This window comes from Sus scrofa, chromosome 8 (assembly GCF_054392235.1).
Source record: "Sus scrofa isolate SSC_HxYL_T2T_F1_AM1 chromosome 8, Sscrofa_HxYL_maternal_Yorkshire_Landrace_v2.0, whole genome shotgun sequence".
NCBI lineage: Eukaryota > Metazoa > Chordata > Mammalia > Artiodactyla > Suidae > Sus > Sus scrofa.
In genome coordinates, this window is record NC_139390.1 from 90,480,495 (window position 1) to 90,508,480 (window position 27,986).

The following is a 27,986-nucleotide window of genomic DNA, read 5'->3' on the forward strand; positions in this document are numbered from 1 at the left end:
TATACTACATTTTTTCCCTTCATTTTTTAAGTTTTACTGAAGTATAGTTGATTTACAAGTTGTGATAATCTCTGTTGTACAACAAAGTGATTCAGTTATACATTTACACACATCCATTCTTTCAGATTCTTTTCCATACAGATTATCCCAGAAAATTGGGAAGAGTTTTCTGTGCTATACAGCAGGTCCCTGTTGGCCCATAATTCCATATGCTTTAGTGTGCATATGCCAATCCCAAGCCCCCAGTCCATCCCTCCCACCCCACAACGTGTCCCCTTTGATAATCATACATTTTTCAAAGTCTGTGAGTCTGTTTCTGTTCTGCAAATAAGTTCATTTCTATCCTTTTTTAAAATTCCATACAAAAGTGATATCATATGATGTTTGTCTTTCACTGTGTGACTAATTTCACTTAGTATGATAATCTCTAGGTCCATCCATGTTGGTGCAAATGGCATTACTTCATTCTTTTTAATGGCTAAGTAATATTCCATTTTTTATATGTACCACCTCTTTATCAATTCCTGAGTCTACGGACATTTAGATTGCTTCCATGTCATGGCTATTGTAAATAGTGCTGCAGTGAATATTGGGATGTTGTTTCTTTTTGAATTATGGTTTTCTCCAGATAGATGCCCAGGAGTGGGATTGCTGGATCATATGGTAGTTCTGTTTTTAGTTTCTTGAGAACCTCCATACTGTTTTCTATAGTGGTTGTACCAATTTACATTCCCGCCAACAGTTTAAGAAGGTTCCCAGTTCTCTGCACCCTCTTCAGCATTTATTGTTTATAGACTTTTTGAGGATGGCCATTCTGGCTGGTGTAGGTGGTACCTCATTGATTTACATTTTGATTTACATTTTTCTAATAATTACAGATATTGAGCATTTTTGTGTGAATTTTGGTCATCTGTAAGTCTTTTTGGGAGAAATGTCTATTTAGATCTTTTGCCCATTTTTTGATTGGGTTGTCTGTTTATTTGATATTGAACTGCAGGAGGTATATTTATATTTTGTCAGTTGCTTCATTTGCAAATATTTTCTCCCTTTCTGTAGGTTGTCTTTTCATGTTGATGGTTTCTTTGCTGTGCAAAACTCCTAAATTGCATTTTAAAATGGTTTTCGGAGTTCCCATTGTGGCTCAGCAGGTTACGAACTTGACTAGTATCCCAGAAAATTTGGGTTCAAGCCCTGGCCTCACTCAGTGGGTTAAGAATCCAGCATTGCCATGAGCTGTGGTGTAGGTCGAAGATGCGGCTCAAATCCTGTGTTTCTGTGACAGCAGTCACAGTTCTGATTCAACCCCTAGCCTGGGAACTTTCACATGTCACAGATGCAGCATTAAAAAAGAAAAAAAAAAAAAATGTTTTCCATTCCTTAAAGTAATTAGCATCATAGGCCATATTCAGTTACCCTATGGGAGAATGTTCCACTGTCCCAGTTTTCTTCATCCTCTTACTCCCACTTTACGCATTTTCTTACCTACATTTGAAGAATTTTGGTGTTCAGAAGACAAGTGATGGCAGTTATTCCAAATAATAAAGTTCGTTCCTTGTTACATCATTCTATGATCCTTCCTGGGAGGAAATGAATACTCTCTGAAATCTGGCTTTGGATTATCTGGTAGAATTCCTATATCAATACACACACACACACACACACACACACACACACACATTTGTTGAAGTTCACCCAAAGAATGAAGTGCATATTAAATACAGGTTAAAAGTAGCAATCATGGGAGTTCCTGTCGTTGGGCAGTGGTTAACGAATCCGACTAGGAACCATGAGGTTGCGGGTTTGGTCCCTGCCCTTGCTCAGTGGGGTAACGATCCGGTGTTGCCGTAAGCTGTGGTGTAGGTCGCAGACGCGGCTCGGATCCCCTGTTGCTGTGGCTCTGGCGTAAGCCAGTGGCTCCAGCTCCGATTCGACCCCTAGCCTGGGAAACTCCCTATGCCGCGGGAGCGGCCCAAAGAAATAGCAAAAAAAAGACAGAAAAAAAAAAAAAAAAGTAACAATCATGACGGATAGGTGATTAGCACGTTGTAGTTTACAAAACACTTTTACAAATATTCAGCCATTTAACCCTACAACAACTTTCAGTGGAAGGAAACAAAACTTTTCTTTAGCATCTATCACAGCCAGGCATCATGTTAGTGTTTTATATTTAGATTCCCCATTAATCTGCAAGGCACGTATTATCTCCACTTTAGAGATGATGCAACTGAGGTTCAGGGAGGTTAAATAGCTTATCTAGCATCACACAGCTTTAGGAAGCGAGCTGAGAGTCTTGAAACCCAAAATTCAGTGCCTGCCCCTGCGCTGTTTTTGACAGCCCAGCCCACTGAGGTGGTCCCCAGCTTCATCCCAAAGAACAGAATCAAAGCCACGGGGGCCTTAGTATCTACCATACATCTTATTCCATAAACAATTTTTATCTAGAAGAATGAGTGAGAGGCTTAGGCATCTTTAGGCACATCACCATTATACCTCTAAATTCTCTTCTTTGGAATTTTTTCCCCTTAAACTTGAACTTCTCAATTATAGACAAGTACATTAATCCCCTCTTGGCTTTCCTTCCTATGTCCAGGAATGAGGCCTCTTGCCTCTAGGTATATGACGTTTTCATTTCACTTCCAAACGTGTCTTGAGCACATGGATAACTCAATTGTACCAAGTTCTTATGTACACCCTTCAGCTTATACGTCCAATAACTACATCAGAGTTGTACCCTGACAAGATCAGACCAAAAGAGAAGGGTGCCCTGCTAGATGACCAAAAGGTAACTCATCCTTTTTTGCTACTTGCTGGAATAAGACTGAACTAGTAACATGAACTGTCCCCCATATACTCTGCTAATGACCTGGTATAACGTAAATTTTTTGTTTTCTTTAACAGACCGAAGGCCCCTTTGTAATTTAGACCAAGGAGGATGACTAGGTGAGTGAGGTATCACAGAAGGGATAAAGGGAACTTGGGTGGGCTGAGTTTTTAAATCTCTCAAAAAGAAATTTTCTCGCTTAATACCCTCTAAGACAAATTTTATAAACAACACATAACTGATTTTGTGCCAAAGGATGAGTTTATACACACACACACACAAATGCACGTATAAGTGTGATTGTGTATATATACTTCATTATTAAATGAAATTTACCTGATGATAATAAGGAAAATTGTCTCATAAATCCAAAGCATAATAAGAGAGAAATAAAATGAATGAGTATTTTGAGGTATGAGGGTCTGGATCACTTCATAAATACAAATGTAAACCCAAGTTTCTAGTAGCCTTTAGAACACGTGGTGTGTGAAAGTCCATAAAAGACGAGCTTTCAGATATAAGAGCTCCGATATTAGAATTTCTATATAAATATTTCCTTTAAGTCCACAGCTATTTCATGGTAATAGTTTCTATGGCATCATGAACTGCTGTCTGTAGTTTTGCATTTAACTAAACTTCTCACACAGATCATACAACAGGTTCCAAACAACCTGTTTTTAAACGTGTCTCCTAAAATACAGTGGAAAATGTGACTTTTATTTACAGCTTAATAAATAACTCAATGATGTGAAGTCTTTTAAGTACAGCAACACGCTATTTTAAACAAAGTAGTGAAAATATATAACTGACTGTGTCTCGTTGTTTTCACTTCTTTTAAGCTTTAGATTTCCTTTGCCCGTCTGTCTGATTTAACTTAAAAAAAAAAAAAAAAACTTTTGGAAAGTGGGAACCTTGGATACTTCAAAGTTAACCAAGATCAAAGTCCAATGAGGTCCACTACATAAGGAACCAGCTTGCCTGCAAAATGTGTCACGTTGATATTGGCTTGAAGTCTCTTAGTTTATGGCTTGTACCAAAGCCTTGACCTTGGATTTGTCAGGTAGCTAAGCAATAGACGTTCTAACGGAAAAAAAAAAATGATTTGCTTAGTTTTTCCAGGGGGATGGATTTCAACACAGACTCATCTGCATGATCAGGTAACTAATTTTCTCTCTTGGTAATTGCAACATTAGAAATGAGAGACTTATTGCATCTTTGTCTACGGTATACAACTCCTAACAAACACACACCTTCCACACACTACATCTTGTTTAATTACGGAAACCTCATCTTTTAGTATGAATTATGCCTTTCTGAAATGGGAACATGCTAAGACCATTGACTTTCTTATCATATCTTCCTTTCTCTGCTTGATGAACCCCTTGGCATGAGACAGGTTCCTTGAGAGTTGGTAGGATTCCCGTGTAGTTTCCGAATCTTCCCCGCCCTTCCGTCATTTTAGGGTCTGGGGACTGGGGCTTCTCTTGAACTCAAAAAAATGCAGAATTGTTAACATGCGAAAAGGTGGTCAGGTCTGTTATTCAAAAGATGCCATGGGTGTTCTTGAGTGTTCCGCTTCATCGAAGCCCACCGACACCACACATGTTACCAGTAAAGGCACAACGTTTTTTCCTTGAAATGGTCCATGGTGTTTCATTTGAAACGATGTGTGCTGCCTCTGGGTGTTCTGTGGTCCTGTCTCAACAACATGGCTCAGAACTCACATTCAGCAGGTATCAGCCAATAAGCCCTTTGGTATCAGAGAAGAAAATAAATCACATTCTCCAGAAACACCCATCTGTTTTGAATAGTCCCATAGATAGATGGCTGTCTGTTGCAGGGAATATTTAATGTTAGGGAAAAAAACCTAGTCTAAACAGTTTACTCTCCTTAAGTCTAAGCAGCAAGAGGTCTTCCAGTAAATGCTTCAAAACTGCTAAACAGGAGAGGCCAGAAACTTCCCTCTGTGACAGAATGAAAACGGAAAGAAAAAAAATGACTAATAATCTTTATGACTTTGGTGCCCTCTAGTGATCAAAACAGAGAACAAACGAACCAGTCTTGTTTTCCTTTTAGAAAAAAGGGATCTTCCAAAGTCAAGAATTGCCTATTTGTTTTACAATTTTTCTACTCATTCTTTTTTTTTTTTTTTTTGTCTTTTTGTCTTTTTTGTTGTTGTTGCTATTTCTTGGGCCGCTCCCGCGGCATATGGAGGTTCCCAGGCTAGGGGTTGAATCGGAGCTGTAGCCACCGGCCTACGCCAGAGCCACAGCAACGCGGGATCCGAGCCGCGTCTGTGACCTACACCACAGCTCACGGCAACGCCGGATCGTTAACCCACTGAGCAAGGGCAGGGACCGAACCCGCAACCTCATGGTTCCTAGTCGGATTCGTTAACCACTGCGCCACGACGGGAACTCCCTCTACTCATTCTTTAGGTGAAATAACTAACTCTTTATTAGTACAGGGAAATGTTTTTTCTCATGGTAGCAAAAGGAGGAGAAGAAAATCTCAGTACGTGAAGTGTATTCTTCTCAGTCTTATTTCTATTCACAGATATACAGATTCCCAGCAACACACAAAAGTAGGTAATTCTTCACAAAAATATCATACAGGACAACTATTTTATAATTTGTTTTTTTTACAGTACACTAAACTGTTAATATACTCTTTCACAACACATATTTTTTTTAACAGTACATTATGAACATCTTTCCATGGCATTCAATATCCCTCCACACATTATTTTTGGTGATCACAGTATTTCATCATATTTTCTTTAGGCATTTGTCTATTACTGGCTATTTAGGTTGTTTTATTTTTTTTCTATTATCCCTGGAGCTAAGTCTTTGAACTCTTGCAGCGTTAGGATAAAGTTTTAGAGAAGTTGCCATATGGCACCGTGGGTTAAGGATCTAGCATTGCTGCAGCTGTGGTGCAGGTTGCAACTACAGCATGGGTTCAGTCTCTGGCCCGGAAAATTCCTTGTGTCCTGCCAAATCGGAAAAAAAAAAAAAAAAAAAAAAAAAGAGTTCCCATGTGGCTCACTGGGTTAAGGACCTGACATTGTCTCTGTGAGGATGTGAGTTCAATTCCTGGCCTTGCTAAATGGGTTAAGGATCAAGCATTGCTGTGAGTTGTGGTGTAGGTCACAGACGCAGCTCGGATCTGCCTTTGCTGTGGCTGTGGCCTCAGCTGCAGCTCCGATTCAAACCCTAGCCTGGGAACTTCCCTCTGTCACAGATGTGGCCCTGAAAATAAAAATTTATAAAAAGTCTCAAGATGAAATTTCTTGTCTTTTTTTTTTTTTTTTTTTGTCTTTATGCCATTTCTTGGGCCGCTTTCACGGCATATGGAGGTTCCCAGGCTAGGGGTCTAATCGGAGCTGTAGCCACCAGCCTACACCACAACCATAGCAACACAGGATCTGAGCCGCGTCTGCAACCTACACCACAGCTCACGGCAACGCCGGATCCTTACCCCACTGAGTGGGGCCAGGGATCGAATCCTCAACCCCATGGTTCCTAGTCGGATTCGTTTCCACTGTGCCATGACGGGAATTCGGAGAATGGTTTTCAATACCTAGTATCCAACGGCCAGATGATTCTAAGAAGGAAACGGTCACCCAGACACAGCAGCCGTGCCATCCAAGAGGAGTATGTGGTGAACTTGGCAGGAGGTCTGTGTGGAGAGACGCCCACTCAGCACTCCCCCAAGGGCCGCCTGTGGCTGACAATAGGACCAAGAATTACCCAAACCGCCCTCTGTGAGCTGTATGGTCACCCTGGTCCATCCGGACAAGGTTATGCCCCTTGGAGAAAAGAAAGAAGCAGAGTGTTATCAGATTCTGAGGAACCATGTTTTGTAAACACCCACATCATCAAAACCCTCAAATGTTACACAAGGAATCCATACGCCATCTATCTGCTGAAAGCTATGCCTGGAAAATGTTTCCTGAGGCTTCATTTGTCTTAACGGCTTTTGCAATCATAGGGTAAAATACAAGTTCTCTTTTTTGTCTCTGTATCAAATACTATTCGGTAAATTTTGCAATCGAGGGACAAGCAGAAAGAAGAGACTTTCCAGGCATCTTTGTCACAATTATTGGAGGAAAGGTAGCACCTTGGGAAATACTTTCTAAACGTATGAATTAAGTTTCCTGCTTTGAGTTTAGCCTGGCAGAGACAGGTCCTTCCTGTTGGCAGCGAGCCCTTCACACATCCAGTCGGTCCCAGGACCATGTGGTAGGCGGTCATGGGGCTGGGTCGTTCTTAAGACATATATTCATGTTCTTTTTCTTTCTTTCCTTCTCCCTTCCTCCCTTCCTTCCTTCCTTGCTTTCTTTTCGTTCTTTTTTGCCTTGCCATGGCATGCAGAATTTCTACAACCAGGGACTGAACCTGACGACACTGAGTCCTTAACTGCCAGGCCACCAAGGAACTCCCCCTTTGCATCTTAATACCAATTAGTGGAAAGTAAAAGTCACGTAGGTCTTCTGGGTTGACTAAAACTGAGGAAAGCTGGACAGGATGAGTAGAATGAGCTAGAAGGACTGAAAGGCACTTCCCCAGAGCAATGGCTGTGTACCAAGTCCTTGTGGGAGAAGCTGAAGGATTTGTTACAGCCAACTTGCCCTTGCTCTCAAGCCACGCTCTCAAGGCACTGCTGGCCTCCCACTAGCGGCAAATAGCCCCTCAGGCTTTTCCTCAAGATGAAATGACAAGAGCAGAAGCCCAGCTTCTACAGAGAAGAGTGGTGTCTCAGGCTGGGTCCTCAGCCTTCTCCCAACACGAAGGTACAGATGCCACAAAGATACTGATACTGTGCTTGGAAAATTCAGGCTGGGGAGTTCCCGTCGTGGCTCAGCGGTAACGAACCTGATTAGTGTCCATGAGGACTCGGGTTCGATCCCTGGCCTCCATCAGTGAGTTCAGGATCCAGCGTTGCTGTGAGCTGTGGTGTAGGTCACAGACAAGGCTCAGATCTGGTATTGCTATGGCTGTGGTATAGGCCGGCAGCTATAGCTCTGATTTAACCCCTAGCTTGGGAACTTCCACATGCCTCACTCACAGAACTAAAAATAAAAAATTAAAAAAAAAGAGAGAGAGAGAGAGCGAGAGAGCAAGAGAGCTCTGGGCTGACTCTGTGGATCCTAGGTTCCAGACATGGCATCTCCTTTAATTCTGAATGTCAGGCTATTTTCCTCTCTGATAATGTGTGCCTTCTTCCATTCCAATAGCGTTATATGATCTCAAGCAAAATGAATCCATGCTTGCTAACGTAAGTAAAAAATAAAAATAAATAAATAAATAAATAAATAAGCGGCTCAGGGGATCCAGAAAAAAGGGCACCAAAAGTAGACTCTTCGGGGCCTGGATGGAAAGAACCAGCTCAAACCAGGTTCTGTATTTGAGGGGTGGGGCGGGGGGGGGGGAGAATCTGGCATTGCCCCTGCTTGGCTCAGGTCGCTGCTGTTCCACAGGGTCTACCAGCCATGGTCAAAATAAAATATCATCTACTATGAGTCCAGCTCTGAAGGGGAGGAAGGTACTCCAGGAAAAGGGGTGAATTCTGGGCAGATGGTATCTTTTCTACAGCTCCAGCTGGATGCTACATAAACCGGGAACATAGCTGAGATGCCAGGGCCTAGGTCTCGACCAAGTCTCCAGTTCCCAAGGCCAGGCTCAGAGACATTCTGGGAACTGTCCATCCAGCCCAAAGACATTACACACTTGTCCTCGTCCTCTGTATTGAGACCACCATTCTCTCCGTGCACAGGCTGCTGATGACATTAGGTTGTAAACAGTGGGAGAAAAGACCATCAGAGCTTTGGAGGGTTCGTCAGAGCTGGCATAGCAGATTCGGACCTAGAGGAGCCCAACCACAAAGCCCCTTTTCTCCCACAAGGCATTTTCTGAGTGCTAGAATGGCACACAGGTCTATGGAGCTAAATTAGAAAAACAGAACAAAATCCTCCTGGAGGGAAGGGGCCTGCAATTAACCAAGATGCCTCTCCTCCTCATGGAGTTCCCATCGTGGAGAAGCAGAAACGAATCCGACCAGGAACGGTGAGGTTGCGGGTTCGATCCCTGACCTTGCTCAGTGAGTTAAGGATCCGGCATTGCCGTGAGCTCTGGCGTATGTTGCAGATGCAGCTCAGATCTGGCATTGCTGTGGCTGTGGCGGAGGCCAGTGACAACAGCTCCAATTCTACCCCTAGCCTGGGACCCTCCATATGCCTCAGGTGCAGCCCTAAGAAGAAAAAGACAAAAAAAAAAAAACAAAAAAAAAAACCCATCTCCATCAAAGCTGTGTGGCTGGGAAGCTTCAACGTTAAGGCCACGGAGTTCCTTGAAGGCCTCATAGTTAGGATTCAGAGCTTTCATCGCTGCAGCCTGAGTTCAACCCCTCATCTGGGAACTGAGCTCCCCCATCAAGCCACTACCTCCATGGTCAAAAAAAAAGGATCCTGCACAAAAGGAAAAAAGTTATTAGGCATGCAAAGAGGCAGGAAAATGTGGCAAATATCATGATTTTAGGAAATAAGAGCTAATGGCTGTATAACAATGCGAATGTACCTAATTATGCCATTCAGATGTTAGACTTAAAAATTATTAAAATGGTACTTTTTATGCTTTGCATATTTTGTCATCGTAAAAATAAATAAAGAAAATAAAGGCTGAACTAGAGATGGCCAGATACTGCAGTCAGCAGATAAGGACATTGGAATAACTATGACTAGGGGGTCTGAGAAATCAGAGTAAAAGGTACATAGGACAAATGAAAATAAGTAGGATTACAACTGTGAATCAGAACCTATAAAAGCGAATTAAATGTGCATTCTGAATTAAAAATGCAAAATCAGCATCAAAGAAGTCATGAGGACTATATACAACATGAAATTTAATTTAAAAGCAGAATAGACATAGTACATGAAGGATTGCGAAAGGTCAGTGGAATTGAAAATGAAGCACAGAAGGAAAGACGAAGGGGGGGAAAGCCCAGATGTGTGAGTAATAGTTTAAAAGTCCAATGCATACATAATCGAAATCCCATAGGAGAGAGAAAGAGACAACATTCGAAAGATAATGGTCAAGGTTTTCCAAAACGGATACAAAGATCAACTCACGAATTTAAGAAGCTTGGATCCTTAACAGGTCTCCCAACTCTTTGCAAACCCACATGCAGAAAGGAGCTCAGCAAAGAGGATAAATGAATGCGGGTGATTGCACCACGGTTCTCAGTCATTCACTGCCCTGCCTGGAAGTGCTTTTTATATCCTCGCCATTGCCTCACGACTTACAGATTTTTCCTTTGGAGGAAGTGTACATCCCTGCCCCACTGATGTCAGCTTGGCCCGTGATTTGGTTTGGCCAATAGATTGTGAGCAAAAATGGCATATGCCCTGTCAGAGCTGAAACATGAAAAGCCATTGCCCCATTTGGTCATTTTTCTTTTCCATCAGCAACAAGAATTCCCGTGGGGGCTGCTCCTTCACCGTGGGTCTCAGAATCTGCTCCTTCACCATGGGTCCTGCAACCACCACAGACAAAAAGGACTGCGAGCAGGAAATGAGCCAATGTAAGACACTGAGCTTTTGAGGGTTTTATCAGAGGACAGAGTAGTCTAAGCTGACTGTGGCAAGCAACAGGCAGAGGGCTTGGCTAACTCAAGAAAGCCGACCTGTCCCAAGGAACAGCCAATTCCCAGCTCCTATAGGTCATTACCATGTGGGAAGGCAAACCCACTCTTGATAGATCTTCTTATGCTTTCAGAGGGGCCAGATTTTTAATTAACCCCCCTCACGATGTTTAATTAAAATATACCCTCCTTTGTTCCCATCGTGGCTGAGTGGGTTAAGGATCCGACTAGTATCCATGAGGCAGCAGGTTCAATTCCTGGCCTCACTCCGTGGGATAAAGATCCAGAATTACGAAAAGCTGCAGTGAAGCTCGCAGAAGCAGCTCGGATCCAGTGTTTCTGTGGCTATGGTGCAGGCCGGCAGCTGTAGCTCTGATTCTACCCTTAGCCTGGAACTTCCACAGGCTGCGAGGGTGGCTGTGAAAAAGAAAATAAATAAATCAAATAAAACATACCTCCTTTTAAATATTGGCAACCTAAAGCAATATATTTTTAAAAAAAAAAAAAACTCTTAGGGTCAAATCAAATCAAGGAATACATGGGCAATTTCCTATTCACCGCTAAGCTTTCTCATATATAAGAATGATAATATCTGCTCTGCCTCTCTAACAGGGTTCTCTGCAGTGTCAGATTTGCCTAGAGTGGGCTTTCTTTTATTTCAGTTTTGAAAGAGCGAGGTAACAAAAGAAGGTCAAGGAAAGAAATGAAACCATCCTGGCAAAGCAGGCTGGAGATGCCCAAGGTGACAAGATCCCAAGGGGGCCAAGACCACAAGCACTGTGTCTCAACACTCCTACGCCTCCAGACAAGACATAAAAAGCCTATTTCTCCACAGGCAGATCCGACTCTCCTGCAACCATCTTCAGGGGTGAAGATGGCTCTGAAAGAGTTGAGATGTAAGTCATTGACACAAAGTAATGATTCCTTCCCCAGAAAAAAGGTGGACCTGGGATGAGAGATCCAAGTTGGCTGTCCTAGTTTGCAACATGGTAATTCACTCTTCTCCTTGACTAATGACAATAAGGAAAAAATAGTCCCAGGACACATAGTACCAAGAAGTGGGATGAGGTTTCCACATTTGAAGGTGTAAACTCAAAATTCTCAAAAGATGCCTAGCTTTATCTGACACATTTGCAATGATATGTCTCCCTGGTGGGATGTTATGGTGTTCCTGAACATGCGTTTCAGTCAGAATGCAAGCATGACTGGGGAAGTGCCTGAAAGGGAAAAGTATAACTTCATGTCCTGCGCTGTTTGTTTCTCCCCCAGGTTTCACATTTTTCCTTCCATTGTGTGGACCCACCACTAGAGGGCACCATACAGTTCTGCTTTCACACAGCCGGTGCCTCATGCTGGGTCTGACCTGTTTCTACACTGAGAGCCTTACAGGTTTTGTCTGTCTTTAATGAGGTCACGGAGTGGCAACATATCTGCAGACGCGTCCTGGATCTGCCATTGCTGGGGCTGTGGCTGTGGTGTAGGCCAGCAGCTGCAGCTCTGATTCGACCCCTAGCCTGGGAACTTCCATATAGCACAGGTGTGACCCTAACAAGAAGACAGTAAGAACGATGATAGTAAAGCGCAGCTTCTTTTCACCAAGAGAGAAGTTGCTTTCCTCTGCAATATTCATTTGTGATTTATTAATTTAACAAATATTTACTGTCAACTCTACTCCTAACACTCGGTGGTAAGTAAGATAGCCCTAGGCAGGGCCTGCCTGCATAAGCTTAGAGTCTGCTGGGGACACAAAAATCATTGCAATGCACTATGATGTCCTAGACACAGGGAGGAACTGGTATGAGCACAGAGCAGGGACCCCTGATGCAGATGTAGGAAAGCAGGGCCAACTTCCTGGAGGAAGCAGTATTAAATTGAGCTCCTAAGCAGAACAGAAGTAGGGCCTGTAAGGGGAGAATGAGCATGTCCCAGGCAGACGGGACATAACAGAGGAAAAAAGAATCGAACGGGATTTTGATGTTTGTCCACACAGTTTTTGAGCCTGTTTTTTTCCACTTACCTATTTTATCCCCAGTCTCCATACCAACTACTTTTGAAAACATGATTTTAATAGCTAACTAATAGTCCCTTGTGAGGAGAATACCTAATTTATTCACCTGTTTTCAAAGGGAAGTAGCATTTTTAAAGCTAATGCTAACTGTTCTCCCCTTAAAAATAGGAAGTCATGGGGTGGGGGGAATAAAGTAAAAAAATTAAACAACTTCTTGCGTCGCCTGTATTCTTACATGGCTGTATGACCTGCCTTGAGTTGGAGTTATTTGAAACCTCAGAGCACGCCAGTGGGAATCACCATTCTCAAAGACACTCAATTCTCGCTTAAGAAGTCACTTCCACCCTGGCCCACAGGGTCTCCGCCTTAAAAAGGAGGAGGCGCCCTGCTCCCCAAAGCGAAAGCGACCAGCGCCTGGCTCAGGCCCTTGCAGTCTGTCTCAGGCCCTTGCAGTCTGTCTCTTGTCTCTGGTTTGTCCAATCAGGCAGCTCCTGCTGCTCCTACCTTGCCACGCCCACCGAGTTCATGCTGGGATATTTCACACGCAGCCACCAGTTCCCTGGAGTGAGGGAAGAGCTGGCTAAATACATTCATAATCCTGGGTAAGGAGATAGCCCCATATCTATATGGACACGCTGTTCACAACTTTGCACAGTTTAAAAATGCCACCCGGCCTATCTTCTGGTGCCAGAGAGGGTGGGTCTGAAAGATAAGAGCACGGAGGCTGAGGCCACAGACGACACTTCAGGTGTCTCTGGCAATTTTCTTGCACTGACCTTGGCCAGCCAGCTCATGATCTCAGGATGCACGGGAAAATGATCTTTGTATTACTCTTGGCAGGTGAGTGGAATTTTTTTCAGTCCGATGCTGATATAGGGGATATAGGATTATAGATCAAAAGATTAACTGTCCCCTTCGTCCTAGTGTACTTAGGGGCACAAATGAAGGAGTGGTATCACGGATCCCAGTCTGGTGGGGGGACTGGGATTGGGATTTGTCTGGTAAGGCAGATGAAATGGCCCCAGGGGCCCAGGAACTGTGGCTAGATTATGATTTCCCATCTCAGCAATTCTCAGCCCAGTTAGCAAGAAAAGAACTTTATTAACTACTATGAGCTACTATGAGAAACATTTCTGTGTGAAGGCCTGGGCTGCTTTATTGCTGTTTTCATGAGATTAACGTCTAAATTGAGGAATCATTCATGAAGGTGATGGTGGATATATGGCCCCCAGTTTTCAAAGAGTTTTCCGAAAAATTGTAATTTCCTCTTTCTCTTGCCAAAAGTCAGTCCAAGCTGCAAGCATGAGCTCTGAATCCATGAGGGAGTTGTTTCTCACTTTGTGGTCTATTACTGAGGGATGAGGCAGGAAAACAAACAAACAAACAAACAAACAAAACCAATTCTTATTGGCTTAGGTGTTATGTGGTTTGGAAGAACTCAAAATCAATTCATTAAAATAAAGATATAACACATGCGTATTATGAAGTGGTATCCAGTTAACATTATTTCTGGCCTTTTCCTGAGAGCGTTATGGTTCACATCTTCTCAGAGGCAGTGTTTATGTGTCAGAAATTCTAGGGCCCAGCACAGAGATAAGGAGCAGGCAATTACTCGAAATGTGTTGAGCCCCTCAGATGTGACTCTAACTCAAGCTAGAGCACGTTTCAAGGATTTCCTGGCCGTTCTGTATGAGATGGGGAAGGGAATGGAGCATTTTCTAAGATACACGAAGGGGTGAAAGAGGGTGAGGGTTCAAGCACAGACATCAAAGACAGACAGAACGAGGTTCAAATCTGGCTCCACATCGGAAAGCCTGGGGACCATGAAAGCAAGTGCCTTACTGGCTCTTTGCCTCAGTGTCTCCGTCTGTGGAAGGCAGTGTTGCTACCTGCCTGCCAGGAATCGCGTAAGGATGAAACAAAGCAATGGCTGTAATGTCCTCACTCTGGGGCCTGGCACACAGGAAAATCATAAATAAGTATTTAGCTGTGATAATGATGATAAACGAGGAAACGAACCTGGGTATGGGATGGCGATTTCTGAGAAGGGAGGGAAAATGGGAAAGTTACAGGAAAACAGATGACGAAGAAGACACTAGAAGACTAAGGGGCTCTCTCTCATCTTTTGTAAGTGGCCAAGGATGAAAACATTCAGTTGGGAGAAGGGAAAACACCTGGAAGGAATGTGGCGTAATATTTAAACATATCTAAATATGTGTAGAGCTCTGACACTGAAGGGACAAGGGGTGTTCTTATGTGGCTCCAGAGGGCAAGGTGTGGCGAGTCAATGGAATGAGACCCATTAGCCACTGGGAGCAGGGAGGGGCACAGGATTTGGAAAGAATTCCTGGAGAGGAAATCAGTTCCTGCTACAAGTGCTCAAGTAGCTAGCGGCCCACGACCTTTAAGGAGACTTCATGAGGTCAGCAAGGCCAGGTGACCAACACCAAAAGCAGTCAGCACATTTTTGCGTCTCCTGGATGCCATGAAAGGAACGCTCTGGATGGGACTCCTTTGTAGACAAAGAAAGACAAGATGTGGGAAAGAAAAGAAAAAAGACCAGAAAGAGAAGAAAGATGTGGGAAAAGATTTTCCCCCCTTACCCACCAGTTGAAGTGGAGAACCTGAAAAGTGTGAGTGAGGCAAGTTCAACATCCTTGATTCTGGAAAGGAAAAGAAAGACAGAGAGAGCATTTGCTTTCTCTCGTAATCCTAAAGCTAAAGCCAATATTTCTAAAAGTGTTTCGGGTGTCATCCTCCAAATAGAGAGTGCGTTTTTTCGAAATGATCTGGGTCCCAATCCCTGAGGTCAGTCACTCAGTTGTGCACTTGGTGTCAGGTGCCCAACAGCAAGGCCACACAGTGAGACAGAGCAGCTGCCCAGGGGATTGATGGTTCAGGGCGGGCGGGGCAGCCTCTGGGAGGGAACCCAGGCACTCGACAGAACAGTAAATGATTAAGGTAAGAAGAGACAGTGGGCAGTTCCCATCGTGGTGCAGCGGAAACAAATCCAACTAGGAACCATGGGGTTGTGGGTTCGATGCCTGGCCTCACTGAGTGGGTTAAGGATCTGGCATTGCCCTGAGCTGTGGTGTAGGTCGCAGATGTGGCTCAGATCCTGAGTTGCTGTGGCTGTGGTGTAGGCCCGCGGCCATAGCTCCGATTGCTCCCCTAGCCTGGGAACCTCCATATGCCGTGAGTGCAGCCCTAAAAAGAAAAAAAAAAAAAAAATAGAAGAAGAGAGAGTGAACAATAGCACAAAGCGAATTAAACCAGGGAAGATGATGAACATAGTGCAGAAGGCTGACACAAAGAAGGGAGGCAGGAAATTTTTCACCTTTTTGAGAGTTGAATAATGAGATGAGGGCAACCTTGCAAAATTTGGCAAGAGGGAGAGGGGAGAGGAAGGGAGAAAGTTCTGAGCCAGAAGAGGTCGTGTGGTTAAGGAACAGCCAAAGCTTTGACTTGAAAACGGGATTCTGATGCGAAGACGCCCTTAGAGCGAGCTCTGGGAATACAGACCACAATGACCCTCTTTGCTTTGTGCCTGCAGGCACACCAGTTTGAAGAGCACATGCTCAGAATAAGCAAAGAAATTAGGTGTCTCCTTTCCCTTCAGTGATCAAGAAGAGAACCTTCCTATCCATGTCCGTGTTACAGGAATGAGTTGAGCTTGGTTTCAGGGACCACAGCACCCTAAACTTCTTAACAGTCAAATCTGCATTGTCACGGGTGCATGCCTCACACTGCTAGACAGCTAGAAGGCACCTAGTAGCTGCAGAAATGGAAATGACCAGAATTTTGCTGCAATGACTTTAACTATGGAGCATCAGGTTTCTCCAGCCTATCAAATAAAACACAGACCAGCTGGCGTCTAAAATCCCTTTCATCTCTCGGCTGCATGGAATTGCTGCCTCATGTACGAGCTCTAGTTCAGTGATGCCGCAAAGGTCAGCCTGAGATGCTCTGTAGGCTAGTTTCCTATCCTATCAATCTTTAGCTTGATGTGAAATTAGGTCTTTAGAAAGAAATGAACACTCCCCTAGGACCTCCTAGAGAAGGATTTCTAAGACAGCAAGGAGGGACAGTATCTCAAAATTGACTTACACAGATTTCATTTTTTTTTTCTTCATCTTTTTGGCTTTTATAGGGCCACTCCCATGGCACATGGAGGTTCCCAGGCTAGGGGTCTAATTGAAGCTGCAGCCACCAGCCACCACAGCCACAGCAACACGGGATTCGAGCCGCATCTGCGACCTACACCACAGCTCAGGGCAATGCCAGATCCTTAACCCACTGAGCGAAGCCAGGGATCAAACCCGCAACCTCATGGTTCCTAATCAGATTTGTTTCCACTGCGCCATGACGGGAACTCCGACTTACACAGATTTCTAATCAGGAAGTTGAATTTAGCATTCTTGGGATCAATTTCCGTTTACTTCAGCCTCTAGAGGATGACTAAAAATAATCTATAAACCTATTGGGGACGCATTTTTGAAATAATTTCCCCAAATGTCTTTATAGTTTATATTTCTACACAAGCTGTCACCACCACTGAAACACCAGTCACTGGAGAACAAGGCTCTGCAACACCAGGGAATGTATCAAGTAAGTTACCAACAAAAAGAGATGGGTAATAGCTTTTCAGCCATTATTAAAATATGCGTATATCTAGTAAGGACCCAAATGTGTGATTTTTCTGTGAACTAAATTGAAACTAAAGCAAAAAGGAGTTCCCTTTGTGGCTCAGTGGTTAATGAACCCATCTAGCATCCATGAGGACTCAGGTGCGATCCCTGGCCTCGCTCAGTGGGTTAAGGATCAGGCGTTGTGGTGAGCTGTGGGGTAGGTCACAGACATGGCTCGGATCTTGCATTGCTGTGGCTGTGGCACAGGCCGGCGGCTATAGCTCCCATTGGACCCCCAGCCTGGGAACCTCCATATGCTGTGGGTACAGCCCTAAAAAGACCAAAAGTCTAAAAACCAAAACAAAAGCTAAAGCAAAAATACTGAAAGGAAACATCCCAGGATTATCCCTGAAGTTGGACTTGGGGATGATTTTTTTTTTTTTTTTTTTTTTTGCTTGCTAATACTTTCTAAATTCTCTGTAAAAAGAATGATAAACTATAATTAGGACAAGTTTTAAATTTTTTTAAATTAAAGTGAGCACCTGCTATCTCTGCTTTCTAAGATGTCTCTATCGTTAAGCAATAGCTGTTAGGTCGGTCCATGTTGCTGCCAATGGCATTATTTCCTTCCTCTTTATGGCTGAGAAATACTTGTGTGTGTGTGTGTGTGTGTACCATGTCTTCTTTATCTATTCATCTGTTAATGGACACTTAGGTTGCTCCCATATCTTGGCAAGTGTAAATAATGCTGCTCTGAACACTGGGGTTCTTGTCGCTTTGGAATTAGCATTTTTATTTTCTTTGCATATGCACCCAGGAGTGGAATTGCTGGCTCATGTACGAGCTCTAGCTTTAGTTTTGGAGGAACCCCCATACCACTTTCCATAGCAGCCACATCGGTTTACATTCCCACCAACGGTGTCGAATGGTTCCCTTTTCTCCACATCCTCGCCAACACTGTTATTTGCAGATTTTTGGAGGATAACGGTGCTGACCGATTTGAGGTGCTATCTCGTTTTGTGGTTTCGATTTGCATTTCTCTGATGATCAGCGATACTGAGCATCTCCATACGTGCCTATTGGTCGTGTGCATATCTTCTTTGGAAGAGGCCCATTTTCTGTTTTTTATAGGGCTTGATTCTGTTATGATGCCATAACATCCCCATGCCCCCAGCCACCACCCTCTAGTAACTGAGAGAACTGCAACAGTGGAAGCAGATAGACCTTTAGGACGCTTTACTCACTGAGACACTTCTACCACATCTCGGGAGTCAGGCAGTGTTCTGGCCCAGGACTGTCACAGAAGAGTCCATGACTCCAAAATGTTGCAAGTCCCAAATCACGCATTCTTCTCTCAGTCCCCAGGCAGCATACCACCCCCCAGTGCAAAGTGTAGGAGGAGCGTTCCGGTCTCATCTTGTCCAGAACCCCGTCTTGCTAGTGTGTTTTCGATCAGGCTCTTCTTTCCTCACGCCATGGTCTTGGCACCCTTGCTGAAAATCAATTCCTGTAGATACACATGGGCTTTTTTCTAGCCTCACCGTTCGAGTCCACTGATCCTTAGCGCAGCATCGCCCTACTTGGACTTCCAGGGCTGCCTGTGTAGTCCGTTTTGAAATTGTGAAATCGAAGTCATTCATCTTTGTGTCCTTTTTCAAGATGATTTGGCTCTTTGAGGTCCCGAGCGAGTCCATGTGAATTTTGACCTAAAGTTCTCTGTTTGTGTGAACACTTTCATAAATGTGTATGTATGCATACATACAGATTGAAGTCATTTAACAGTCACTAACTCTATACAATAGGCAATCACTCTCCCCACTTTATCAATAAGGAAACAAAGCTACGGAGAGCTGAAGGCAGCACCCAAGGTCTCAGCTGTAGTTCGTGAACAAATTGACAGGCAGTCTGGCTCTAGAGTCTTTGCATTTAGTCGATGCCTGATGTCGCCTCCCTTGTCATACACACCGATGTTCTGAGCTTGGCCCTCCCTTACTCTTGCAACACTGTCCCTCAGCACCCTCTTGGTTTTGCCGATGCAAAAGCCTGTAGTGAAGGCTGGCGGTCCGTCTTCTCCTTTTGGTGCAGTTAATGAACCCTCCTTTTGTGGCTATGATGCTACCCTTTTTATCTGGGCTAAATAACCTTTTTCTCTCGGTCGGGCTCTCCTTTTTTATTTCATTTTTTTTTAACAGCCACAGCTGCCGCATGTGGAGGTTCCCAGGCCAGGGGTCGAATCAGAGCTGCCGCTGGGGCCTATGCCACAGCCACGGCAGTGTGGGATCCAAGCCACATCTGCGACCTGAGCCCTAGCCTGGGGCACTACTGGATCCTTAACCTGCTGAGCAAGGCCAGAGAGCTCACCACATCCTCACAGAGACAGTGTCAGGTCCTTAACCCACCAAGCTGCAGGGGGAACTCCCCAGGACTCTCCTTTTGATACTGCCACTTATTGCTCAGTCATGATGCTACTTACAAATTAAAATCAAAGAAAATAAGCCCAAAGCACAGAATGCGAGCATCGTGCTTCTCCTGAAGACAATTGGGAAGATGGATCCAGGCAATGGTACCATGTCTTGTCAGGACAAACACCACAAATTTGCCCCCTGGTGTCCTCCCTGTTCTGTCAGGTACAGATCTCAAAACACCCTGTCAAGAAATTCAACAATGTCACTTGAAAATGAGTGTATGGGGACATGGGCACACGTGATAAGGCTGGTCCCCTTAGATTTATTACCAAATGAAGCATACATCAATCACTTGTGATTGCAAGGCAGATAATCTTCAGATTCCCTCAATGGTTGTTTTTCTTCTTTGATTTATCACAGTTGGAGAAAAGGGTGAAACTTTCTCATGGCTATTGTGATTCTGCCAATTTCTTTTGCTTTTTTTTTTTTTTTTTCTAGGGCTGCACTCGGGGCATATGGAGGTTTCCAGGCTAGGGGTCTAATCGGCTCTGCAGCTGCTGGCCTACACCACAGCCACAGCAATGCGGGATCCGAGCCACACCTGTGACCTACACCACAGCTCAGGGCAATGCTGGATCCTTAACCCACTGAGCAAGGCCAGGGATCAAATTGCAACCTCATGGTTCCTAGTCAGATCTGTTAACCACCGCCCCACGACGGGAACTCCTTCTTTTGCTTTATAGTTCATGTTGCTCTGTTACTGGATATAATAGTTTGACCGGTTCCTATTTATCTAAGAGTCATTGTGTAATGTATCCTTTAGCAACACGAATTTATTCTCCAGATTTTTTTTATTGTCTTTGCCTGTAATTCTACTTTGTTTAATATTAAAGTGGTGATTTCTGCTTTTATTTATTTTTATTTTTCTAATATATTTTTGTACTTTTAAAACAAATATATAATATACATGTGTGTGTGTGTATATATGTATATATACACATACATACAAGTATATATAGTCTTTTTAGGGCTTAATCCATGGCATATGGAGTTTCCCAGGCTAGGAGGCAACTCAGTGTTGTAGCTGCCAGCCAGCACCCAGCCACCGCAACACAGGATGTAAGCTTCATCTGTGATCTACACCACAGCTCACAGCAATACCAGATCCTTACCGCACTGAGCAAGGCCAGGGGTCCAACCCTAGTCCTCATGGATACTAGTCATGATGGGAACTCCTATTTGTTACCACTGAGCCATGATGGGAACTCCTATTTTGTTTTATTTTTATTCCTTGTGATATATCTGTTGGGTTTTTTCCCCCTGTTTTGACTCAATATAAATTTGTCTTTTAATACAGAAATTTAATCCATATGCATTTATAGATTCACAACTAACATTATCTTTTTTGTTGTTTTTATTCCATACTTTATTTTTTATTTCCATTTTATTTTTTAAACATTTTACTACTATATAGTTGACCTAAAAAGTTGTGCTCATTTCAGGAGTACAGAAAGTAAGTCAGTTATACATATACATACATCCATTCCTTAGCAGACTCTTTTCCCATATAGGTTATTACAAGGTATTGAGTATATTTCCCTGTGTTATACAGTAGGTCCTTATAGCCATCTATTTTATATATAGTAGTGTGTATTTATCAACTCCAACCCTCTAATTTATCCCTCCACCCCCCATTTAAACATAAGTTTGGTAAACTTCATTGTGGTTTCAATATCTTTTGAGTTTGTTCCTGTTTTGTAAGTTCTATTGTATCATTTTTATTAGATTTCACATATTAGTGATCTCGTAGGATATTGGTCTTTCTGTCTGACTTACTTCACTTAGTCCATACTTTATTAAATGATATTCTTATTTCTGATCTTTTATATACATGCAGTGGTTTATTTGTCCGTATCCTCTCAGAGATCTACCTGTAATTATCCCATTGGCCAACTTTATGCTTTTGAAAGCATTTGCTCCCAGAACTCCCAAACTGTTTTAACAACACAGCATGCATAAAAACTCCGGCTGCTTTTATAGACTCTATACAAGCTGGGTAAGGATGTTAGAGTGTGAAGCTAACTGGCCATCTAGGTTCCTTGAATGGATGTCAGTTGTGTCATGGGCTATTGATTCCCTCAGCCCCCCTGGAGGACAGGAATTCAGATAGGGTAGGTAGAGCCAGGTATATCAACCATCAGGACCTATTCAAGGATGGATAAGACATAGCGAATATACAATGCAACTCATTGTACATAGAGACAAACACACACACACACATAAAGCAAAATTACACAAAATAATTACCGTTCTTACTATGTGTGAGGACACTTGGATGTACTCTCTTCTATTTTATACAATTTAATTTTTTAGGGCCAGAGACAACTGAGTGAACTCATTTTATGGCCCATTAATGCAGGAATTCATTGTCTTGACTACATGTTGGAATCTTCTGAGGGACTCTAAAAAGTACTGATGACTGAGTTTCATCGTTTAATATGGAAAATTGTGTTATTCTTTCTCAAGCAAATCGGGCTAATACCCAGTTGTTCTACGAATCTGTTCCAACTCAAAGTATGGATGATGTAAGAACCTTTGAAAATGTAAGGAAAACCTTTAAAACTAGAAAAATGAAGTGTATACATGTTTATCTAGTCTTGAGCAATGATTGTTGCTGCTGGCAGCCCATTAGACTCCAATGCCTGGGTACAACAGATGATTCTAATACATAGTCAACAGTGAGGATGCAGATCTAGTTTCTATTGCTCTTCTCCATCACTGTCCAGCCAGCAATGGGGAATTTCAGTGGTCTGAGAACTTTGGGATAAAGTTTTCATTTTTAATTAGAATTTTTCTTATCCAGTCTAGCTTCCTTTAACCCTAAACTTAATATGTATAGGGAGTTTAGCTACAGAAATGCCAGTATCTTAAAATAAAGCTGGCACATCTAAAAAATGTGAAATCTCCTTTTGCTCTGAGGATTTTTGATAAGAAGAAGTAACAGGACTGGAAGATGCTTGGCTAGAAAGGTGAGACTTTGGAGTCACCATTGTGGCTGAGTGGGTTAAGAATCCTACTAGTATCCATGAGGAGGTGGGTTCCATCCCTGGCCTTGCTCAGTGGGCTAAAGGATCCGACATTGCCCCAAGCTACAGTGTAGGTCATAGATGAGGCTCAGATCCTGCGTTGCTGTGGCTGTGGCGTAGGCTAGCAGCTGCAGTTCCCATTCAACTGCTAGCCTGGAAACTTCCATACGCCATAAGTGTGGCCCTAAAAAAAAAAGAAAAAAAGAAAAGAAAAAGGAGATTTCTGTTAACAAATTGTTACTAACCAGAATTATCTGTCCTTCCCCATCTGGAGTTCACAATGCAGGTCACTCAAGCCACTGCATACTAGAGGAATAACCCTCTTACCCCCAGGCTATACCCAAGGTGAAGTATTTGTGCATCTTTTCAGTTAGCCCTGATTTGCTGTAAGTGAAGTCTTGCTTAAGAGTTAGTTGCATAATTTGGTGAAAATTTCAACTTCTCTTAATGAAACACATTTGGTGCTCTCATTCTTTTTTATTTTGCAGATTAGGGTAGACCTTGGCAGGCAGTTTTGCAGTTAAATAGATGGGAATTCAAACTCCAGCTCTGCTGTTTATCAGCTGCATGATTGTAGGCAAGTTGGGCAATGTTTCCTATCCTTGTTTGTCTCCTAATATAACATATAATAATATGTAAAAATATGCTCTTAGATAATTATTTTGAAGAATGTCTAGAATATTAAGTAATACACAATATGTTAACTATGAATCTTATCTCAGACATAAGAATCTCTATGATTTTAGAATAATAAAGTAGCTTAAAGCACATCTGTTCCTTTACTGTCATATTAGAAGTGAGAAACCAGAGTTCCCATTGTGGCAAAGTGTAAACAAATCCAACTAGTAACCATGAGGTTGCAGGTTCGATCCCCAGCCTCCCTTAGCAGGTTAGGGATTCAGCGTTACCATGAGCTGTGGTGTAGGTCACAGATGCGGCTTGGATCCTGCGTTGCTGTGGCTGTGGCATAGGCCGGCAGCTGTAGTGCCAATTCAGCCCCTAGCCTGGGAACCTCCATATGCCAGAAGTTCAGCCCTAAAAAGCAAAAAAAAAAAAAAAAAAAAAAAAAAAAAGAAGTGAGAATGAGAAACCGAGGCCCCAGAAAAGTTCAATGACTCATTCAGATCCCTACCAATTAGTGGCCAAGCCAGGACTCAGATTCCAATCTCCTTTCTCACTGGAACAATGGACAGAAATATCCCTTGCTTTCTATCAGTCTATACTGAGGAAAGCACATGGCGGAGATTATGGGCTGCTTTTCTCTCTCGTACTCATGGGGAGCAATGAGGCTGACTAGAAGCTGGGCGGAACAGAGCCGGGTGGTAAAGTTCAGGGTTCCGTGAGGAAAGCCACTGTCCTTCTAGGCCATAGCAGCTTCAGGTCGGACTCAGTAAGAAGCAGTTCTCTACCAGGTTAAGGAAGGCAGAGGTATGTGTGACCAGTTGGTTGCTGGGAATTGTCAAAGCATTGGCATTGGTGGATGAGCAGAAACTGGGTCATTGCATTTGACATCTGGCCCACTAATTGCTCCAGGTCACATGCTGTGTCCTTCCTTAACCCCTCCCGAGTGGAGTTCACACAAAGTGTTGAGACCTGTTCGAAACATTCAGCTCCAATGTTAATCCCATTGACCACTTTATCCTTTAGAAAGTTCAATTCTTCTAAAGTGTAAACTGGCTATTTTGGCTTACTAAAACCTTTCCACTAAAGAAGAATGAATGACAACACACGACGTGGATGTCTGACTTTATGATTACAACTTGACCCAGATTGAGTTTGTCAAGCCTTTGGTTCAAGAGCAAATCTGAATATTTCTTTTACAATATGGTTTCATGGCAATAGCCTTCTCCAAACATCTTACAGAATAGGCAAAAGCCCTGTTTGTACATGCATTCTGTACAAAACAATAAGGTCTGGCAGAAAAGACACTGAGTTGGAGGTCAGTGGATGTGAGTTTTGGGGTTTTTTTTCCCCAGTTTTACCACAAATTAGTGGTGCAAAACTTCCACAAATACATTTATCGATCAGTCATCATGGTCATCACAAGGCCAAAAAAACTAGAACACTGAGAAAATTTAGTGTTCTGACTTGGAAACTATTGAAGGCATTTCATACATGGGGTGCATCCTTGTAAGGGTTTGCTTTTGCGAGATAAGACTTTTATCAGCTGCACGGAGGGAGGGAACCAAGCTAAAACCAACAGTTATGTGAGCTGACTTTATCACATCATGACAGCAGCTCAGCTACTGGAATTTTTGGCGCAGAGCAAAACTGCAGGGTATTTGCCCAACGCTGCATTTTAATCCATTCTAGGGACACCCTATGTTAGAAATGTCAACCTTTGGGAGAGTTGTGTGGTTTAGAGGTTAGAACATAGAGCAGAGCACTGGGACACTGAACCTCCATCCCCAGTTGTGTCCCTAGCGTGTCGTCACCCACAAGTCAGCGCACCTTCTCCATACACAGTGTCAGTCAGGCTCCCTCCCACAACACCCACCCAGACATCTCAGGCTGGTAGAGTTTTTGTGAGCAACTGTGCAGTCAGAATAGTCAGGATAAAAGACAAAAGAGGTGAATGTTCTTGAACAATTCCTGTGTTACGCAACTCTGTGATGTGACCACTAATATAATATTCTGGGTGGTATACTCATTCATTCATTCATTCCCACCTTCCCAAATCTAAAATTAAGTGATTTGGAGTTCCCATAATGGCACAGCAGAAATGAATCTGACTAGTATCCATGAGGATGTGGGTTCCATCCCTGGCCTCTCTCAGTGGGTTAAGGGTCTGGTGTAGGTCTCAGACGTGGCTTGGATCCCAAGTTGCCATGGCTGGTGTGTGGGCCAGCACCTGCAGCTCCGATTCGACCCCTCGCCTGAGAACTTACATGTGCCGCAGGTTGGCCCTAAAAAGCAAAAAATAAAATAAAGTAATTCAGCTTAAGTTTGTGTAAAATGAGTGATTCAGTTAAGTGTATGTGTATAATGTGCCCCAATGTTCACCAAATAATATGCTAAAACATCAAAGAAATCTTGCTGACAAGACCTCAACCAGGCAGAGATCTGGGAGGTGGGATATTTTGGGGACGCAGCAGAATTAGGTCTCCGTTCTGTTCCTAACTAGCTGCATTCAATTGAGTTAATAATTTAATGTTCATGATATCAACTTTCCCCTCTGTAAAGTAAAGAAGTTGGGTTAGATGTTCCAAGAAGCTTGGTAAGGTAAAATGTAAACAGTACATTCTGAATTAATTGGGACGGTATTTAAATTGACCTTTACCCAGCTCACGAGGCAGACAGGCTGGTGGAGAGCTGAGTTAGCAACAGAAAGGGAAGGGCTTAGAGCCCAAGAGAAAAGAAAACAGGAGAGAGACCCTGCCTCTAATTCTGTCCCCAAAAGGTTCAGGCAAACCACCTCTGGTGCTTAATGGTTACAGATTTGCTTGGATTCTGCCCACCTCATTGGCCCAACCTTTGATCTCTTCTTGTAAAAAGCCCCGTTTGAAATGGGTTTATTCACAGTAAGTTTGCAACTGTGTGTAACTAAATATATCCCCAGACATCCATTAGGACCCCAGGAACCTGGGAGCGTCAGATAGACCTGTCAACTAACACTAGAGCCTTCCTGGTAGTTGCTGGACATACATTCTGTGGGATTTGGGCTTCCTTACCTCGAACTTTGAAAGTAGCTGAAGCATCTGAGGTTGTATAAAGCGATTCTGCTTTGGTTTCTTCCAAGCGACATTGTACAACCAGGGGCTGGTTTATCCATGTGAGGTAATGGATAAAATTCTTTAAGTTGTTCCCTGTGAATCTGTTTTAGAATAACCAACAAGTTCTATATTTTAAAATTTAATTAAATGCTAGAAAGTATAAAGGCTTAGCTGTGGGATCAGAGCCCATGTTCTTTCGAGCTGACACTAATGGCGAACACTGGACTTTGAGGTATCTCAACCCTTCTCGAACCAGTAATCAAGCGTATAGATTAATACCTATTGGAATACTTATAAAGTTACCCAACTATGATGAAGGTCATTTCACAGATCAGCTATGGAAAAATGGTTTTGAAATATTTTTCTTATCAAGTTGTTCTTAGAGCATCTATTTACGTACTCTAGGTAAATATTTATTTACTTACCATGCTGGTGGCTTTAGGTGACCGCAGTAAGAGATTGTCTCAGAGAGAATAAGCCTGGAGAATTAAAGCAGATATTTCTAAGAACATAAGTGGAAGATTTCAACCTCAAATAAATTTGGCCCCCAATCAGTTTTTATAGAACATGGTGTTTACCAGGTGGACTTGAGAAAGTATGTGCAATTTTTGGAAATTGCCTCAATGACTTTCTTCCTCTAACCAACATGTGGCCTTCAATGTTTGATATTCTTGAGTTCTGACTACAATGTAGGGCCATGGAATTTCAGGCTCTGCTTCTTCAGAACAAAATTTCCACTACATGCTCCTTTCTCCTGAAGAATAACTGCTGGAAAAGAAAGAAGTCTATCTCTTTGCTAGAGGTTAAAATAGTTTTGCTAATGTTCAAAACTCATGTTAATGAGCTCTCTTTCCCTAAAGTTACGCAGACTTTGCTTATCCTTTGCAAATATTGCTTTCCCCTTCTCTGACTTTGTTGAAAATTAAGAGCATTAAAATACCAGTTTTAAGAAATGTGAGAGCCTACCCTCCAATTGAGTCTTTACCATATTCTTTATACAGCTTGGTGTCACTTTCTGTTCCTTTAGGCCCTTAACCTTCAGGCCTTCTCTACCAAAGGCAATGCAGACAAGTGATAAGGTCCTTCTCTAAGGAGGAGTGTCTGGTTTGCAAAAGGACTGCTTATCTTGGCCACTACTGAACACAAGATGCACTCCTCTTATGAAGAGTTCTGGGCATGTGTTTCCCCCTCACCCCCACATCATCCTTCATCACTTCATTTGACAGTGACCATCTCAAAATGAAAATCTGATTCAAACCCTTTACAGTCTTTCCACTGCCTTAGCGTCCAAATCCCAAGCCATGGCCCACAACACATGACGTGTCACTGCTTCCTCTGCTTCTCACACCATAGGCTGCAGCCACAGCAATACAGTTTCCCCAACTTGCCAAGATGTCTCAAGTTCCAGGGCACTGCTGACACTGCTCTTTCAGTACGTAAATGTCCACATAGTCGGACAGGTGAAATCCTCTTCTTTCAAGATGAGTTCAGAGAACCCCTCCATGAGGTCTTTCCACCTCCTCCCTTTTCAGATAGAATTGACCACTGTCTCCTGTGCCCCCAGTTTCACCATCCCCCCAAATCACTTTATTACACTTAGATTAAATATTTGTCTCTCTTTACTAAGCTGGAATTTCCTTGATGGAAAGACCATAAATTATTAATTCACTGTATTCCTAGTACA

General features: G+C 43.0%; 2 protein-coding genes and 3 long non-coding RNA genes across 7 annotated transcripts in view; 2 read left to right on the plus strand and 3 right to left on the minus strand.

The window, feature by feature from the left end:
* Positions 1-27,986, minus strand: part of LOC146400931 (uncharacterized) — a 165,311-nt gene that overhangs the window by 67,242 nt on the left and 70,083 nt on the right. The window lies entirely within an intron of this gene.
* Positions 2,027-6,550, minus strand: LOC146400933 (uncharacterized). The gene is made up of 2 exons (XR_014812902.1): positions 6,404-6,550; positions 2,027-4,785 (listed from the first exon to the last, which is right to left on the minus strand). It is a non-coding gene; the product is annotated as an uncharacterized LOC146400933 (long non-coding RNA).
* GYPA (glycophorin A (MNS blood group)) overlaps positions 13,208-27,986 on the plus strand; it is a 29,498-nt gene continuing 14,719 nt past the window's right edge. The window contains exons 1-2 of one of the 2 annotated variants that reach the window (NM_001444704.1): positions 13,208-13,310; positions 16,995-17,078. In NM_001444704.1, coding sequence (NP_001431633.1) covers positions 13,274-13,310; positions 16,995-17,078 — 121 coding nt within the window. In that variant the 5' untranslated portion in view covers positions 13,208-13,273. The remainder of the gene's footprint in view (positions 13,311-16,994; positions 17,079-27,986) is intronic. The other variant, XM_005656526.4, reaches the window with a different exon arrangement.
* LOC146400934 (uncharacterized) lies at positions 17,888-26,816 on the minus strand. The gene is made up of 3 exons (XR_014812898.1): positions 26,728-26,816; positions 26,261-26,403; positions 17,888-19,744 (listed from the first exon to the last, which is right to left on the minus strand). It is a non-coding gene; the product is annotated as an uncharacterized LOC146400934 (long non-coding RNA).
* LOC146400935 (uncharacterized) lies at positions 19,982-27,255 on the plus strand. Its single transcript, XR_014812903.1, has 2 exons — positions 19,982-22,532; positions 23,384-27,255. It is a non-coding gene; the product is annotated as an uncharacterized LOC146400935 (long non-coding RNA).